This window comes from Halichoeres trimaculatus, unplaced genomic scaffold (genome assembly GCF_033239565.1).
Source record: "Halichoeres trimaculatus isolate MK-OKI-2021-1 unplaced genomic scaffold, fHalTri1.1 fHalTri1_scaffold_23, whole genome shotgun sequence".
NCBI lineage: Eukaryota > Metazoa > Chordata > Actinopteri > Labriformes > Labridae > Halichoeres > Halichoeres trimaculatus.
The window spans coordinates 20,680,048-20,696,768 of NW_027437201.1; the positions used below are offsets into that span (position 1 = coordinate 20,680,048).

At 41.0% G+C, this 16,721-nt stretch overlaps 1 protein-coding gene across 3 annotated transcripts in view; it reads right to left on the reverse strand.

The window, feature by feature from the left end:
* The window catches only part of capn15 (calpain 15), a 67,576-nt gene that overhangs the window by 20,121 nt on the left and 30,734 nt on the right, over positions 1–16,721 (reverse strand). For all 3 annotated transcript variants that reach the window (XM_074662890.1, XM_074662889.1, XM_074662888.1), the window contains 4 exons: positions 6,674–6,882; positions 3,515–3,698; positions 1,444–1,667; positions 860–985 (listed from right to left, as the gene is read on the reverse strand). In XM_074662890.1, coding sequence (XP_074518991.1) covers positions 860–985; positions 1,444–1,667; positions 3,515–3,698; positions 6,674–6,882 — 743 coding nt within the window. The remainder of the gene's footprint in view (positions 1–859; positions 986–1,443; positions 1,668–3,514; positions 3,699–6,673; positions 6,883–16,721) is intronic.

The window sequence follows — 16,721 nt, forward strand, 5'->3', positions numbered from 1 at the left end:
TGACAGATTTCTCCAAATTTTTTGAAATTTCCCCAAAAAACTGAAATTTAATAAAATTACAATAATTCAAAAACTGATTCAAGAGAATTTGCAAATTTTTTAAATGTAAAAAAAAATCCTAAAAACTTTAAAAATCAGCAGAAATTTTTTAACAAATTTGAAATGTCACATTGGCAGTAATAATAATAATAAAAATAAGTAATAATAATAGTAATTACAACATTTTTAAAAAAATTCCAAATAGTTTAAACAATTATGACATTTCAAAAAGTTGCAGGTTGCTGACTCTTGCTTATGCCAGCTACAGGATGAGCAGAGATCAAGCAAAGACATACAAAGACAAATCCATTGACTGTTTTCTTGTACAGATATTAAAAGCTGATTAAACTTGTAGCATGTTGAGATCAGATACTGGTGATAAAGAGCCAATCCACAGTGCAGATCTATACAACTCAGATCTATGCTCTTCTTTCTGATTTCTGTCATATCTTCAGTTTAACTTCTGCGCTGATGCTGCACCCAGGAAACTCCTGTCAAACCTCTCAGAGTGCTTTAAGCTCTCTATCTGTCTGCAGGAAATATAAATGAGGCCAAATCGCTCCTTTTGTTTCGAGACTTCACAGCGAAAACGTTTCTCAGCTGAGGTGAATGAGCATCGTGCTTTAAAGCAAAGCGTGGGCAGGTTTCCAAAAGATGGTTCAGTTAGTAGTTCACTTTGTTTCATTTTACCTGGAAGTCACTATCCTTCCTTTAAATAATAAATGTGAGGTTGGAAACTGGAGCGGGACGACAGACGCGTGAGGAAGACACGAGGAGTGATAGGAAGATGTAGAGATATGCAGGTTGTCTCCGTCCGTACCTGTAACCCTGGACGTCCCGCACGTCGAGGACGGAGTAAGCGTGTCGAGGCCGCAGACCCAGAGACTCGTAGACGACGTCGTCCACCTTCATGTTCCCTCCTCCACATGACGCACCCATCAGAAAGCTGGAAGGAGAGGACGACATGGGGTTAAAGGAAGGTTCTTCTTTTCGCTCTTCAGCTAACGTGCCTGATTGAACCAGCTCTGGTGGATGCATCCTGTCAAAGTTTGGTGATTATGTTTTTTAATGATTTTCCAGCTCAGCTCTCTTTAATATATAACATGAAACCAAAAGGTTTTCTGGCAGAAGGACCTGCAGCTTGGACACTAATGATTCGGCCTCTTTAAAGCTCTGATATCTGCTTTGAAAGCCCAAAATCAAAGACCCATTTCAGGGACCTCTTTCACTTCTGAGAGAAGCTGCAAATTGGCGTTTAGCGCCTTTGCAGCAGCTCCCTGTTTAAAGCTGTGATCACAGAGCGTCTGATCAATCAGAGTTTACTCTTTTAACCCCTGATCTTTGCAAAATATCCACTGTTAATGTTTTTTAAGGGGAATAACAGTGACGCTCTCCTCCTCTCACCCCGCCTCCTTGGAGCTCAGCATCTTGGCCCAGATGAGATCCGTGTCGATGGGTTCCTCTCTCGGGTTGGTGGAGCTGACCTGCAGCATCAGGGAGTCGCATGGCGCCCCCGTCAGAGTGGCCAGGCCTTCGATGGCGCGCCCCGCCTGCAGGGCAAAGTAAGAGCCGTGGAGTTTGGCCAGAGCCTTTTCGATCAGCGCCACCCAGAGCTGCTTCCTCTGAGCCTGACGGGAAAAGAGAAGAAGGAAAGATTAGTCACGTCACAGCTCACACGTTGAAGAGGAAGTAGTTAAAGGCGTGGGCTCTGAACCTGCTCGCTGTGACCTAAAGGTTTAAAGATCTCTGAACACAATAAAGGTTTGTTTGTTTTGGTTATCTCAGCCTGTAACGCTGCACAGCTCGCGCTCCTCCTCAGACATGACAGTGAAGGGCACTTTTTATCTGTCCCAGTGCTTCTTGCTCTCACTTTATTCCCTCTTGTCTTCCCTGAGAGGTAATAAAGATAAGATATGATGTTTTGAAATGTCTCTCTTGAGCTGGTGAGTCTCTGGATTTGCTTCCTTGTACATTACTTGTAGTGTAGCAGAGTGGTTATTAATGAGAGCTTCAGGAACAATCCTTAAAACGAAACTCTCTGAGACACACTGTTGGTTAAAGTTTAATAATGAGCAAACTCAAAACTATTAAACCAGGGGTCTTAAACCTGAGGCTCTGGAGCCTCATGTGGCTCTTTGACTCCTTCGCAGTGGCTCCCTGTAGCTTTAGAAAAATATTATTGAAACAAAGAATTTTCATTTGTCTGATTAATCATTACTCTACTTCACATCCTACAACATCAACAGCCCACCAACTTTCCATGCACCTGTGGCTAACCTCAAGTTTTACAGCCCTGGGAAGATAATTACATCTACAAAAAGACTAATCTGGAAGAAAATACAGATTTTAATTTTCGTGTGAATGGATTCATAAGCAAACAACAAAAATGTAGATTTGAGCAAGATTATCAAAAAATGGTATCACATTCAAGTGTACTTTCAGAAACTTCTGCAATTTTTCTAATTATTCTTAGTTTTACAATTTTTTTTAAATTTGTAGAATTTTTGCAAATTTCAAATAAAATTGGAATTTTTGATTAAAAAAATTATAGTCTGAATTAATTTGTATATACTCTTAATTTCTGCAAATTTGCAAATTTTAAAAATTTCCTTTTATGTGACATTTTTGCAGATTCCTGTATATCCCAAATTTTGCTAATTTTGTTTTATTATTATTATTTTTACTTTTTTTTGAAATATGAGAATTTTTTGTGAATTTTCAAAATTTCAAATAAAATTGAAATTTTTTATTTTAAAAAAATAAATAATCTAAAATTATCTACATAGATATACTTTTAATTTTGCAATTTGCAAATATTAAAAAAATCCTTTTTTGGGAAGTTTTTGCAAATTTCTAAATGTCCAAAATGTTGGCAAAGTTATAATTTTTTTTTTTTTTTTTACAATTTTTTTTACATTTAGTGAATTTTTGCAAATTTTTTAAATTTCAAATTAAATTTGAATTTTTGATTTTCAAAAATAAATAATCTCAAATAATCCATATATACTTTTAAATTCTGCAATTTGCATGTCTTAAAAATTTCCTTATTTGAAAGCTTTTGCAAATTTCTATATATCCCATTTTTTTGCAAATTAGTTTGATTTTAAAACTTTGACAATTACTGCAATTTTAAATAAAGAAATCTGTGAAAAAAAAAATATTTGTATCTTTTTTCAAAATTTCAAATATCTTCTTTTTTATGCAAAATTTTTGAAATTTGAATTTTTATGAAATAGGAATATTGTTTTATTCACTTCCTGGTCTTTATTGTGAAGATAAAGTAAATTTTGGGACTTGGATTGACTTAAATCCAGGTGAGCTGAGGCTTAATGGCCCTTTTGAAAGTAAAGGTTGCAGATCCCTGGTCTAGAGGATACAACTTAACTTCTTGGTTTCTCCATCTCCTCTAATCTTTATGATCTGTTTACATCCCCTTTTTTTAAAAATGAGCATCTGCGCAATCCTCTTTCCTGACCTGAGAGAAGAGGAGGTAGCCGTAGTCGTCACAGGGCAGCATGTCATCCACCAGCACCGTCGTCCACGTCCCGTCTTTGCACAGCCGGACCTGGTAAGCCCCCTCGGTGCAGATGGTCCTGGTGATCATCACCCTCTCCACCAGCTCTGGACGCTCTGCCAACACCGCCAGCGCACTCAGAAACCTGCAGGAAGGGAGAATAAAACTCAGTCAAACAGAAAATGAAACGCCAGATCAGGCGGGACAGACGAGTGAAGAGAGTCATGAGTGAAACAAAGACGATCTGAGTCGAGCGGTGAAACAAATGGGAGATGAAGAGATGTGGATGATCAGCTGATTGTGATGGACAGGTGGGCAGATGAGTGGATATCTGCTTTTGTCAAACGAAAAGACGAGTTGAGGATGAAGTCGGGCATGTCCGCTGACAGACGCCGTCAGAGGGAAGAACAAAAAGCAGCTGAGCAGGAAGCTGCACCCAGACTTTAAATCTTAAACTCTTTCCTCGGGGCTCCTGATCGTTTCTGTATATGCACAATTTGCACTCTTTGAAAATCAAGCACATTTGATGAACTGAGCATCTCTGCCTTGTGGTTACCTCCCTGCAACATTTAATTCACCCTGCAGCAAAGACAAACCGGCTCGCCTCTGCTAATGAGCTCGCCGGTGAAATTAGTTATTCAAAACTCCTTAAACATCTGAAAATGCTAATTCCTCGCATGGGGAGCTGCGCATCTGGGGACAACAGAGTCTAACTTTAAAAGAATATATTGAAAAGTGAAGATTAGTTCATTTGAAAGTGTGCAAAGTGATCAAAGAAAGCTGTGATGAATAACATCGTTCTGCTTGTTCTCATCTCTAACTTCACATCGCACTTCAAACTTTTTAAAGAGTTTATCTTCTCCTCTTGAGGAGAAAATTAACTGGAGACAAATCTTCATGATTTCAAATATGAATCATGATCCCATTTTTCTGGCGTAAGTAAATCACTTGAGCAGTTTTCTTCAGACTCATACCAATGAAGGCAGCCAGAATGAAGTCTCTGTGTTATTTCTCATCTACTGTGAAACTGAGACCTACCAGAAACAGACCAATGATTACCACACCAGGTGTTTAAACCAGGGAATATTCTGCAAGACACATCTTAAAGTGATACTCGGGGATGGAACAAGTTGGGTCCTATCACAAGGTTTAGGGCAGAAATTACCCCTACAGCAGTGATTTTGTGCAGCAGAAGCCAAGAGCGCACGCACCAAACACCCCCTCCCTGCTCCTCTGCAGGTTTCCTCTGCACTCAGACGGGGCCATATTTTACTTGACCAAAAACATAAATAAACGGACTCCCACCGAAAAAATCTGATATTGGTCTGCATTCACGCTTTATTTAGAGAATTTTCAGCGCGTTACTTTCACACAAAAACACCGCTAAATAAGGCTCTAGCTCTCATCGTGTCTCTTCGTCCTGGCAGACTACCTGCGTTTGTTTATATCTAGAACGCCATGCGCGTGGACTGATACACTAAGTGGCGAGCGCCTCGTAGCCAGCTGTGGCTCTGCAGCGGAGGTAGCGCCGTTTTACGACACGATGAGAACTAGAGCCTTATTTAGCGGTGTTTTTGTGTGAAAGTAACGCGCTGAAAATTCTCTAAATAAAGCGTGAATGCAGACTGATATCAGATTTTTTTGGTGGGAGTCCGTTTATTTGTGTTTTTGGTCAAGTAAAACATGGCCCCGTCTGAGTGCAGAGGAAACCGGCAGAGGAGCAGGGAGGGGGTGTTTGGTGCGAGCGCCCTGGGCTTCTGCTGCACAAAAACACTGCTGTAGGGGTAATTTCTGCCCTAAACCTTGTGATAGGACCCAACTTGTTCCATCCCAGAGTATCACTTTAAGGCTCCCAGCTCCACAATACCCCTCCCTTCTGATTGGCCAGCCTTCTCGAGGCAGAGCTACAGGGGAGGACCTCAGTGTTTGAGTCCCCATTCCTCAAACGTGTCATGAACCAGTAAGAAGCTCCTTACTGGATGACATGGGGAAGCAGAATAGTGACCCTCACTAACTCAAACACAGCGAAAAGAAAAGCAGATCGTGGGTTAAGAGATTTTCTCTGCTGATGACTCACAGCTGATTTTACAGTTTATTAATGGCTCTTTATTAATATCAAAACAAAGGTCGAGGAAACCATGGAGCTACTTTTCTCCTTGAAGCACTTCCTCTCATCTACAGTTGACAGTAATAATCCCTTTCATTACAGCCGTCAGTGTGTGTTAACACTGCCGGGGTTTAAAGACTCCAACTCTTTGTGTGCTGTTGGAAATGTGTATCATTAAAGCCATATTCCATCTGTTAAAGTGTCAGCTGAGCGGAGCCGATCAGCCCTTTCAGCCCTCTGATGAAAAACCAATCAGCTACAATAAAATCAAATAAAAATCCAATTAGCCCTGTCGTTATGCGACTCTGATGTCAGCTCGCATCGGCGCTGTAGTCAAGGACGAGGGCGAGCAGCGCTGCTTTCTTCTGGAGGGAGCTGGGCTTGTTGGCTGGTTTATTAGGACAGGAGTGTGTGTGTGAGAGAAACGGGTGAATTAGGGTTACATCCTGTCGCGAGTGAGAGGATCCAGCTCAGGGGAGGGTTATTTTTGATAAGCTGTGGAGATGAAGCGAAAAGTTGTGTCGGGACAACTTCGCGAGTGGCTTGGTTTTGTTGGTGGATGGCACACACACACACACACAGCAAAAGGACACACAGAACAAGGGCAGAGAGATAAAGTGTGTGTCCAGACGTGCAGCTCTGTGAATAATCTCCCTGTCAGGTGTATCTGTGCATCTGTCCAACTACACCCAGCTCCCTTCTTTCATTTAACGCTCTGCCGTCCTGCCTTCCAATTTTTCAGGCTCCTGCTCTTCTTTCTTTACTCACTGTTTCAGCGCCTCTCTGTCACTGTCTCCATCTCTGCTAGCTTCAGGCTGCAGCATCCATCTGAAACAGACTCAGAGGGAACCAGAGCACTGGCTGTGTAATGTTTCCTCTTGACTGTTTTATATCCATCTGACCTTTCACAGGGACTGAAAAACATCCTCTAACTCTGACCCTTCCTGTCTTTTCACCCTCTCCTGTAGCTGAGGTCTCTGTCTCAAGCTTCCTCTCGTTGAGTTTTAGCTCACCAGCAGTTCCCGAGAAGACCTTGCAGGATGTCAGAGGGCCGTGGCGTGCGAAACACCGACCACTTCACACCTCGGTCTTTGAAGTTGCTGCAGTTGATCTCGTGAGGACGGAGCCACTTTTTGATTCGCTGCTGGACGCTGTCGCCCTCCGGGAAGCCGACGGAGCGAGGACCCGGGGGGAAACTGTCGTCCACGAAGTTCACAGCGTTCTGTAAGAGGACAGAGGGAAACGTGATGAAGCTGAGACTCACTTTTAAACAGATTCAAAAACAGTTTGACACTTAAGGTAATAATGAAAAAGCTCTCATCTCCAAACCTGAAAATCTACTTCCAGTCCCGCCTGGAGGAGCAGGAGAGAGCACTTTAAAACCAAGCTTTTCACACGCCTGAGAGTTTAAGAGCTTTGAGGACTAACCTCATCTTCACTCTGTTGCTGTGGAGGAGTTAACTGCTGAAAAAATATGTTTCTGTTGTAAATTTTAAAATTAAATCTGTATTCAGATCAGATCTCACCAGGAAATCCCTTTTGCTTGGGGAAAAAGAGTCGTATAGATACCATATCGATCAGCTGTACCCATCAGGTGATTTCAGCTTTCTTTATATTTTTTTTTCCTTCTTTTTGTGGTTTTATTGAAATTCACTGTTGCTCCTTTCTTTGTCCTTGTGTCCTTCCTATTCCTGAATAACCTTCGCTGTCTTTGTTGCTGTTGTTGTAACCTTGGTTCTTTCAATGTAAGCCTGTCATTTATTCAGCACTCTTTTTAAAAACACATTTCCTGCTCAACATTAACACCAGAAAAAGAAAACCTTGCTCCCTTTGCAGAGCCCTTCATCCTCTATTTAACACCACACAATCAGTAAAATGCTCTCAGAGTGATCTGGTATCAAACATCTGATCAGAGAGGTTTGTTTTACCAAACGGTACCCATTTTCAAAGGTTTTCAATTTAACAAACTGCTCTATGCACCTCCATTGCCCCTCAGGGATAATAATGTTTTTTCGGTTCAATTCAATTATATTATTCTTCAATATATCAACTTACAATGATGTGTTCATGTCCAATAGGAAAATCCACTACTCTTCCACTCTCTTACGGTCACAAGGATGCGTTTAGTAGGGCTGGGACAATATGCTATTCTCGCGATTTGAATCTACTAAGGTTTATGAGTATGCCGATTTGATTTGATTTGATTTGATTTGATTGGATTTGATTTGATTTGATTTGCGATTCTCGAATTTTTGTGACTTTTAGTTTGCTTTTTCACACCAGACTGTGTGAAAAAGTTAAATGATGATGATAATGTCTACAGACTTTATCATAGGGATGGGAACCTTTCACATTTGAAGCAATATGGTACCAATACCCAGTGCCTGGCAATCGGAACTGGTACTCAACGGTACCAATTTTCGGTACTTTTTGTGTTCATGTGGTAAAAAATATCAATTTGTTTAATAATTTTTATTTCAATATAACATATTTACTACCCAAATATAACCTTGCAATGCTGTGTTTATATTCAGCATGGAAAATCACCTACTCTTTCAGTCCCCTCACAGTCACAAGGATGTGTTAAGGTACCTAAACATGGTACCTTTTGATTTTATGTAAATGGGCACCTGGTACTTTTGACAGAATTTGATCAATAGCTATAAAAGTACCTAATTCAGGACCCATCCCTACCACATCAGGAGCCATATGGTCCCATAAAATGTGCATCATGTTGGTCAGAGAGAAACATTTCCCCAGTTTATAAACAAAGACTGAAATGAAGAATTTGAATTTTTTTAAAAAAGAGGATTTTTGACAAAAAATACCAATTTTGATATCAACAAAAAACAATCCTGATACAGGCGTTCCTACGACATGTCGTAACTCAAAATTCCGCATAAGTCCGATTTTTACCCTAAATACCCCCTAAATCTCTAAATAACAATCTAAATACATATATTATACTTCATATTTATGGGAAAACAGTACAGACAATTGAAAGAAACATTTCAGAAGCTTGTGAACAGAGCGGCGTAACTTCTCTATTTTCTTACGTACATATATTTTTCGGCTTCATAAAGTCAGAACAACATAAGTTGAGAACCACATAATACGAGAAACTCTTGTATATCCATTTACGATTTTTTCTTCCACCACAAGTGTTTAGGTACCTAAGCATTATACTGTTTGACTTAATGTGAATCTGTACTACAGACAAGGGGATGTAACAATGCATTGCATCTCAGTTAAAATACAAATGATACAAACATGTGACAATTCAAATCAGCTGAGATAAAAAAATAAATTGCGATACCCTATATAAACAGCAGAGGGCTATTTTGCCTTAAAACAAACAAACGTAAACCATAAATTAAGAACACATGCAAACCTCAAGAGATTTTGTTTATTTGTATTATTCATTTGGCTATTTTGGTGTGAGATCTGTTTAAAAAGTCCTTTTTTAAATTTGTTATATTATTCGTTCTTCAAGATTAAGTATAGTTTCACTTAAATGCAATTTTAAGAAAGGGACGTACTTGGTTTTGTTCACTTAACCCTACCTCAGAGAATTTAAAAAAAAAAAAAAACTCTCTTTAATTTTTTAAAAGTAAGAGAAAATATATTTGTAATTTTTATACATTTAAATATATGTGCAGTGTGTGTTTTTTTGATTTTTTTAATTCATGGTTTGTGTTTTGCAGTTGCAGAAAAAGTTAAAATAATTCTTTTTAGTCATATTTTGTGTGCAAGCACCCTTTTTGACACCAAATTTAACAAAATTTTAACAGATATCTAGAACTTGAGCTGATTCTAACACCCAACATGATCGGTAAACAGCTAAACTGAAAGATAGCTGACTGAGTCACAACAAAACATGGTTTTCCTGAGCAGTTAAACCCCCGCTGGTAGTTCAGACTCTGCACACAGATGTTTTCTTACACCTTTAAGCTCCTGTGAGGAAAGAATCCCACACCGCTTCCCTTAAAAAGTCAATCACGTCCCTCCTCGAGAATCAGTGAAAACGTGAGGAAGGAAACTGAAAGCAGCGTGAGCAGTCAGTCGGTCTGATATAAACTTCAGTCAGTTTCATAACTGGCTAAAAAAACCTCACGTCTTAGGAAAACAAAGCAGGACTAAAAGAAAACAGAGGATTAACTTTCAAGGTGAGTGTGGCTTCACATGTGCACAGCAGGAGCTCAGACATGACTCCACGCAGCAGCCAGAATACAGGATATAAATATGCAAATCACCTTGAAACATTTCCAACTCTTCACTTTTCGACACGTTCCCTGCAGAGCACGGAGCGTTTAAAGCCACACGGCGCTTTTAAACACTGTGTAATGTAGCTGCCTGTCTACTGTACACAGGCTGTGGACGACATGAGACATTAACAGATCAGGAGACACCCAATCCGTCACACTATCTGCTCATCTAAAACTCTCCTGTACCAACCCGAGAGGGCCCGCGGACACACACGCACGTATCCGTTTTCCTCTGCGTGGTGTCAGGAGCAGGCCCGCTCTGTGGATGTAATGTGGACGCCCGCTGGTGGCTCGCAGTGGAGCGAATTGATTAGCGGGCAGACCCCCACAATCCAATTCTGTATCCTGGATGCAGCATTAGTCACCAGACGGTTTCTTCAGCGCCGTCTCACCGCCCCGACCATCTGAGGTCTCTGTGCAGCTCACCCTTTCTCTGCCTCGCCGGCTTATGTGTGACCCCTGCACCGGCTTTCACAGAGTGGGCTTAGGGGTCAGGGTGGATTTACCACAGATGCAGAGGGAGAGTTTCAGCCCTGACACACACAAAGACTGCACGGCGAACTCATGCCACTCTCAGAGCACAGTGTGTACGATAAAGTGAGCAATGGCCACGAGTTATCGAGCAGCGTCTTTATGAGGCTGAAACTTTGTTACACAAGGAGAAGCATGAACACTCAGAGCTGCTCATGATGTACAAACAGTTCCTGGTGATTCATTTCTACATGTGAGCAAACAAGCCATCATTAGCGGAGATAAGACGACTGCTCTGACGCAGATATCATTACTTTACTTCCTAACAGCTCTCGCCGGCTGAATCTCTCTCCATTGACTTTTTCTTTGCTATTCAGCGCCTGAAAAGCTGTTCACCAATGACTGGTTCTGCTCAAGGTCTCTGATAAAAGCAGAACTCAGTCACTAAGTAAGTCATTTTTCATGGTAACATCATGATGGGTCTGGATCAGACAGAGTACAGCCCTGAGAAAAACACTTTTCGGTTTAGTCCGACTTCCGAATGTGACTTTACCCAAATTGACACATGAACAGTTGGCAGGTCCCTCGGCTCTGATATTGCTTTTCTAATGGATATTTTCATGTTCTCTACAGCAGCAAATCATGCGAGGTGGCTGCCTGCAACCCTCCATTATCGAAGGGCATCATTTTATTGGACCAATCTGCTCCATCGACTGTGGCCTTGAACGGAGTCGGTCGTTAATTCCATCCTTTCTGCAGCAAATTCAGCCTGAGATTGGTTTTCATTTAGCTTGGCTCAGGTGTTTATAAAGCTGTAAAAATAAGTGAAATCAGGTGAGGGGATGAAGGGAAACTGTCTTGGTTAATTCAATGGGATTCTTTAAACAATTAAAGGCCACATTATGGAAAATTTCTGCAGAATTTTCCATAATTTATTCATTATTTCGAGGATGGCTTCACATTGAGGCTTATTTTCACACTCCCTCCCTCTGCAGGTTAAAGGCAGCTTCCCTCTCTGATTAAACAGAGACAGTCTGATGATATGAGCATATGGCACATCAACATATGTGCTGGGATAATCTACCTAACGCTTTGGCATATCTCAAACCATCTCTTTTCCCTCCAGACGCTGCTGCTGCTGCTCTCTCCTCTTACATCATGACCATATTTGAGCGGATTGTTTTGAGTCAACATGACAATCAGGAAAAAAAAAAGAAGCTCTATGGACGATGTCTGTTTATGAGGGAGGACTGAGCTGCAGATGGTTTGTTTATGATACGAATATCTTTTGGCACTGTTTCATTCATTTTCACCTGCAAATAAATAGAAATTTGACTTTGGATTGGATTGTATTGTATTTCTTATTATTTTTATTACTATTATCATTATTTTTTTCTTCATACTTAAGCTCTATTTTTGCTATTTTTGTAATATTTAGGGTTCTTGCACCAAGGAAGAGCACGCTATTGTATTTCATCCAAAAACTAACCAAACTCAGAATATAAAATTTGATATATTGCCGAAATGTGTTCTCTAGCGCCACCTAGGCACACCAAACTGGCTCTTAATGGCAGTAGGAATCCTGTAGTGAGATCAAACCAACATCAAAATGTTTTTCTCAAAAAGATGCACAAATCATATGCAGACACCCCTGACCTATCTCAAACAGGAAGCTCACAATTCGCTTAAAAAAATATATAATCTGGCCACATTTTTAGGCCTCAAACAAAAGTTATCTTCTCCTAGGCCATAAATGGTATCGGCTTGAAATTCGCTCAAATGACAGAGTGAACCCTTCTTGACAAAAGTTGTGCGGGAATTTGCTGTTTCTCAAACAGTAGTTAAATGACGGGCCCTCAAAGTCGGTGAACCCCAAGTACGCCATTGCAGCTCCCACTATTAGAATGAATGGGAGAGGAGGATTCAGTGCCACACAAGCTGCTGCAGTTTGGCCTCTGCACAACAAAAGTAAAAGTGGTACAGCTTTAAAAATGACATGGATGGATTCCTGGCAAAATTTACAACAAAAATTTCTTGTTTTTAGAGAGCTTTGGTCAAAACTGTGGCATCTATGAGGCGATGTTCCTAAAACTTCAGTCAATTTCACTCCTGAGAGGACAGCAGTTGGTGATGATGTCACAGACTGATTGACAGTTCCGTGCAGCTGGTCATGTGACTTACTGAAGGCGGGAAAATGGAATGTGTAACACACACACACATTATAAAAGGAGGAAACCTTGACTGAGCAGGTCGAAAGCTTGCAGCTTTGTTTGTTTATTTGCAAATATTTGTGCAGACAGAGCAGTTGAAACCATAGTCAAATTCCTTGTATTCTAGAAGATACTTGGCGATTAAAGGTGATTCTGATTCTGAATAAAATCCAAAGACAACTCCCAAACGGAGTTTTAAACTATTTTTAAGAAGCAGAGAAAAAATTTTCCCTCTTGTTTAGGTTGACTTGTTGTTCTGTCTGCTAGAGCGAGTCTGACTGCCTGACTTAAGTGAATCTTCTGCTGCTGCCTCTGATTCGGTCACTGAGCACACACCAGCATGCAAACTAGACCCTGAGCAAAAAAGAAAACCTCCTGCATTCCAGAAATCTTCCAGACCACATGTAACCAGCAGGCCTGATAGGCCTGATCTGAAGCCTGTAGCTGGATATCGATGTCACAGACGATCTATTGATGTCTGAAAACAGGGGGAACGAGAGGCTGAGGGGGAGGATGTCATAGTGCGGCACTTATTAGAGCCAAAACAAAGCCTCAGAGCACAGCCTGGTACTCAGAGACCTGTCACTGCCCGCCAGTAGTCACAACTTCACAATCCAACATGCGCCCCCTGCTATAAAACACCCTGATTAAATCCTGACTGTGGCTACCATCCAAGCGTTAAGTGCTTGAAAGAGACAATAAAACAGCGAAGAGTCAATCTGTTGCCATGCAGCGTCTCTGAGCTGCTCGCACAGAGGGTGACACAGAGAGCGAACACAGGAACCACATGTACAGTTCACAAGCGGCGCTGATAGCTATTAGTAGCATTTACTCGTCTGGCACAGTGAGTAAGCGGACACGCTTTGGGACTCTGCCATCAGGCGCACACACACACACACACCTCTCACTCTCCAAACTAATCAAGGAGAGTAGAGGAGCGAGGAAGCAGTGAAGAGAAATGAAGTGCACCGAGGTACGGAGGAATACTCCTCACTCCGTGGTTTGGGTTTTTACTGGTGGCTGCGAACTCAGAAACTACATAAATATTACACTCAGTGTAGAGGAATCTGTCAAAATTAAAGCAGCAAGCATGTATGTAGATAAGATGTGCTCCCTACAGCAAGCAAACATGGGTAAATGTAACCACAGAGGACACTGCAGTACTGCTTTTGACCAGTAGGTTCTGCTGTGACTGTGACAGATATGTAATATTCAGCAGTATAAGTGAGAAATCATGTAATGTAGATAATTTTAAGCGTGTTTGAAGGTGTTTATTGGAGTATGACATGACATGTGTCCAATAGGTGGCGCTTTAAGTACAATAATAATACATTACACTTTTCATTTTGCCCCAAAAATTGTCAAATTTTGCGGCCGTTTATGGTCACGCTCAATGAGTTACAAAAATCCTTTGATAGCTTTTCATCGTCAATATGTGTAGTATACATAGGGCAATTTCGGAGTTGATTTTATAAAAATCATAAAAGTAGTAGGTTGAAATACATAGCCAAACATCGTCAAAATCCGATATTTAACTCCAATTTTTGAACTTCCTGTTCAGAAGAGCTATTAAGGTTTTCATTTTGCCCCAAAAATCGTCAAATTCTGCGGCTGTGTATGGCCACACCCACTGAGTTACAAAAATCCTTTAATAGCTTTTCATCGTTAATATGTGTAGTATACATGGGGCAATTTTGGAGTTGTATAAAAATCATAAAAGTAGTAGGTTGAAATACGTAGCCAAACATCGTCAAAATCCGATTTTTAACTCCAATTTTGGAATTTCCTTTTCAGAATTGACCGTGGTTGTTGGAGACTTTATTTATGTCTTGGCATGATGGTTTTGCACAAAAAAGTAGCTCAAAGCAGGTAGCCTGGCTGAGTTTTCGGTGGCTAGGGGGCGCTGTTGAGCACGGGGCGAAAACACTGTTATACAGTTTCTCATAGGGGTTGAATTTTGTGGCTCATGCGTTTACGTCTAACTCAAGCTAAAGGCACGCAATTTGGGATTAAAGCTGCGGAATGAAAATACCTACCCTATAAATTGTCAAAATGCAATCTTTAGCTTAAATTTCCGAACTTCCTGTTGAGATTTCACTATGGTCGTAAGTGTCTTTTTTGTAGGTGATGTCATAAAAGTTTTGCAATTTAGGGTTAAAGGCATGTGATAACATTAAAAATAATAACTGCAAGGGTTTCACGAAGGCCTTCGTATTGCGACCCTGCGGTCGGGCTCGGGCTCTGATAAAAGCATGTGGCTGCTAACTTTCACTTTAAAGCTTTACCCAAAAGCTTTCATCATTATTAAGCTTTCACTGCTCCAAATGGTTTAGCAAAACCGGCCAGCACCTCCAACCCGTTCTGCCCCCGCTTCACCCAGCTGACTCCTAAAACTGGGCCGCAGCCCTCGATGCTCTTCCTGATTACATTCACTATAGGGAAGCAGATCATTTCTGCTCCTCTTCTCTCTGGCTCTGCTGCTAAAAATAGGCCAGCCCTGTGTTCACCTTAACACACACACACGCACACACACACACAGCCACTGACGGCTACACTGGAGGATTGAGTGCAGTCGTGTGGAGAGGGTGGAGATGGGGTGGAGGGAATCATATTTTGAGATATTAGCAGAGAAGAGGAAAAGAAAACGGGATGATGTGACGGAGGAAGATGGGATTAAAAAAAAAGGAGATGAAGAAAAGAGAGAACTCTGCAGAGCTCTGAGGGGCAAAGAGAGAAAAAAGGTCTCAAATATTTGCAGGAGGAAAGGAAAGATCAAAAAAGAAGCAGCTCAAATGTCTGCGCTGGCGAAGGTGGGGACGAGGCGCTCTCTGATATCCTTCCATCCTACTGAGGGAACTCGCCTCCCACGCTCGCAGCAGTGAGCCCTGCGACTTTCAAAGAAGTCATTAATAATGTATCCAAAAGCTCACTTCAAGCCATTGTAAACATGGCATGTAAGGTGGCGTGGAGATGTAGAGAGCAGGCTCGCATGAGACACCGAAAAAAAAAGTCAGAGAATAAAAATAAAAAAAAAACGCCCCCGAAAATAACCTCAATCTGAACGGTTCCTGTGCAAATCCCTCATTTTCAGAGGTTTAATTAGCCTAAGCAGGTTAGCCTCATTAGCATAACGCCTTAAATGGTCTCAAATGAAGCTCTCTGACAGCTTTGAGAAGCATTTCCATAGCAACGTAATACAGGCGCAGTAAAGGTTGAGCAGAGCAGGAAATGTGACACAAATGAGCGAAACAAAGGTCGTTACATCTCGACTGCGGTCGCTGAAGAGAGGTGTTAATAAGATAGACTGATATGTTTTTTCAAGGCCGATACTGATACCGATAATCAGAGTGAAGGAAGTCGATATCTGATATTTGAGGCCAATATTCATTTGCAGTAAAAGTGAAAATAATGGTGACAATATTTGGAATCATACAAACTCAAGGCTCTGCAGCTGTCTTATGAAGTTAAATGAAAACTTTAAAAAATTAATGCTGCAAGCAGCGTTAGATGGGTCCTCGGGTCTGTTGTCGGTTTGTCATGTCGTGCGTCTCAATGAGACAAACATTTTGGTGTTGGTTTCATCTCTCTGCGACATTCCTACTGGGCACTATGGCCGTTTCAGTGTGCCAAGTGGCTGTGAAAGCATATTATGGGATGTTGGGGAGTCAGTTGATACCATGGTAACGTATCCTCTGTTATGCTGAGTGACATCACCAGCTGCATGGAACTCCTAATTAGTGTGACACAGAAATCAAGTAGAGTGAGAGTTTTAGAGAATTTTTTGGGATTAAAGTCCTCACAGAGTCCACAATTTTACCCCAGTCTGTGTAAAAATATCATATTTTTGTAGGAAATTTTGTCAGGAATCCATTTATGGCATTTTCAAAGCTGTAGGGGTTTTACTTTTTTCTCTGGAGGCCCAAATGTGTCAGAAATCCTGGCCCGAAGTGCTGAAAATCAAGGTTTTATTTAAGAAAAGAGTACAAACAAATTGTCATATAGGCAAGAATGTTGACTTAATCTGTGTAAAAGTATGATAATTTTGTAGGAAATTTTGTCAAGAATCCAACCATGTATTTTTTGAAGCTGTATGACTTTTACTTCTCTGTCTAGAG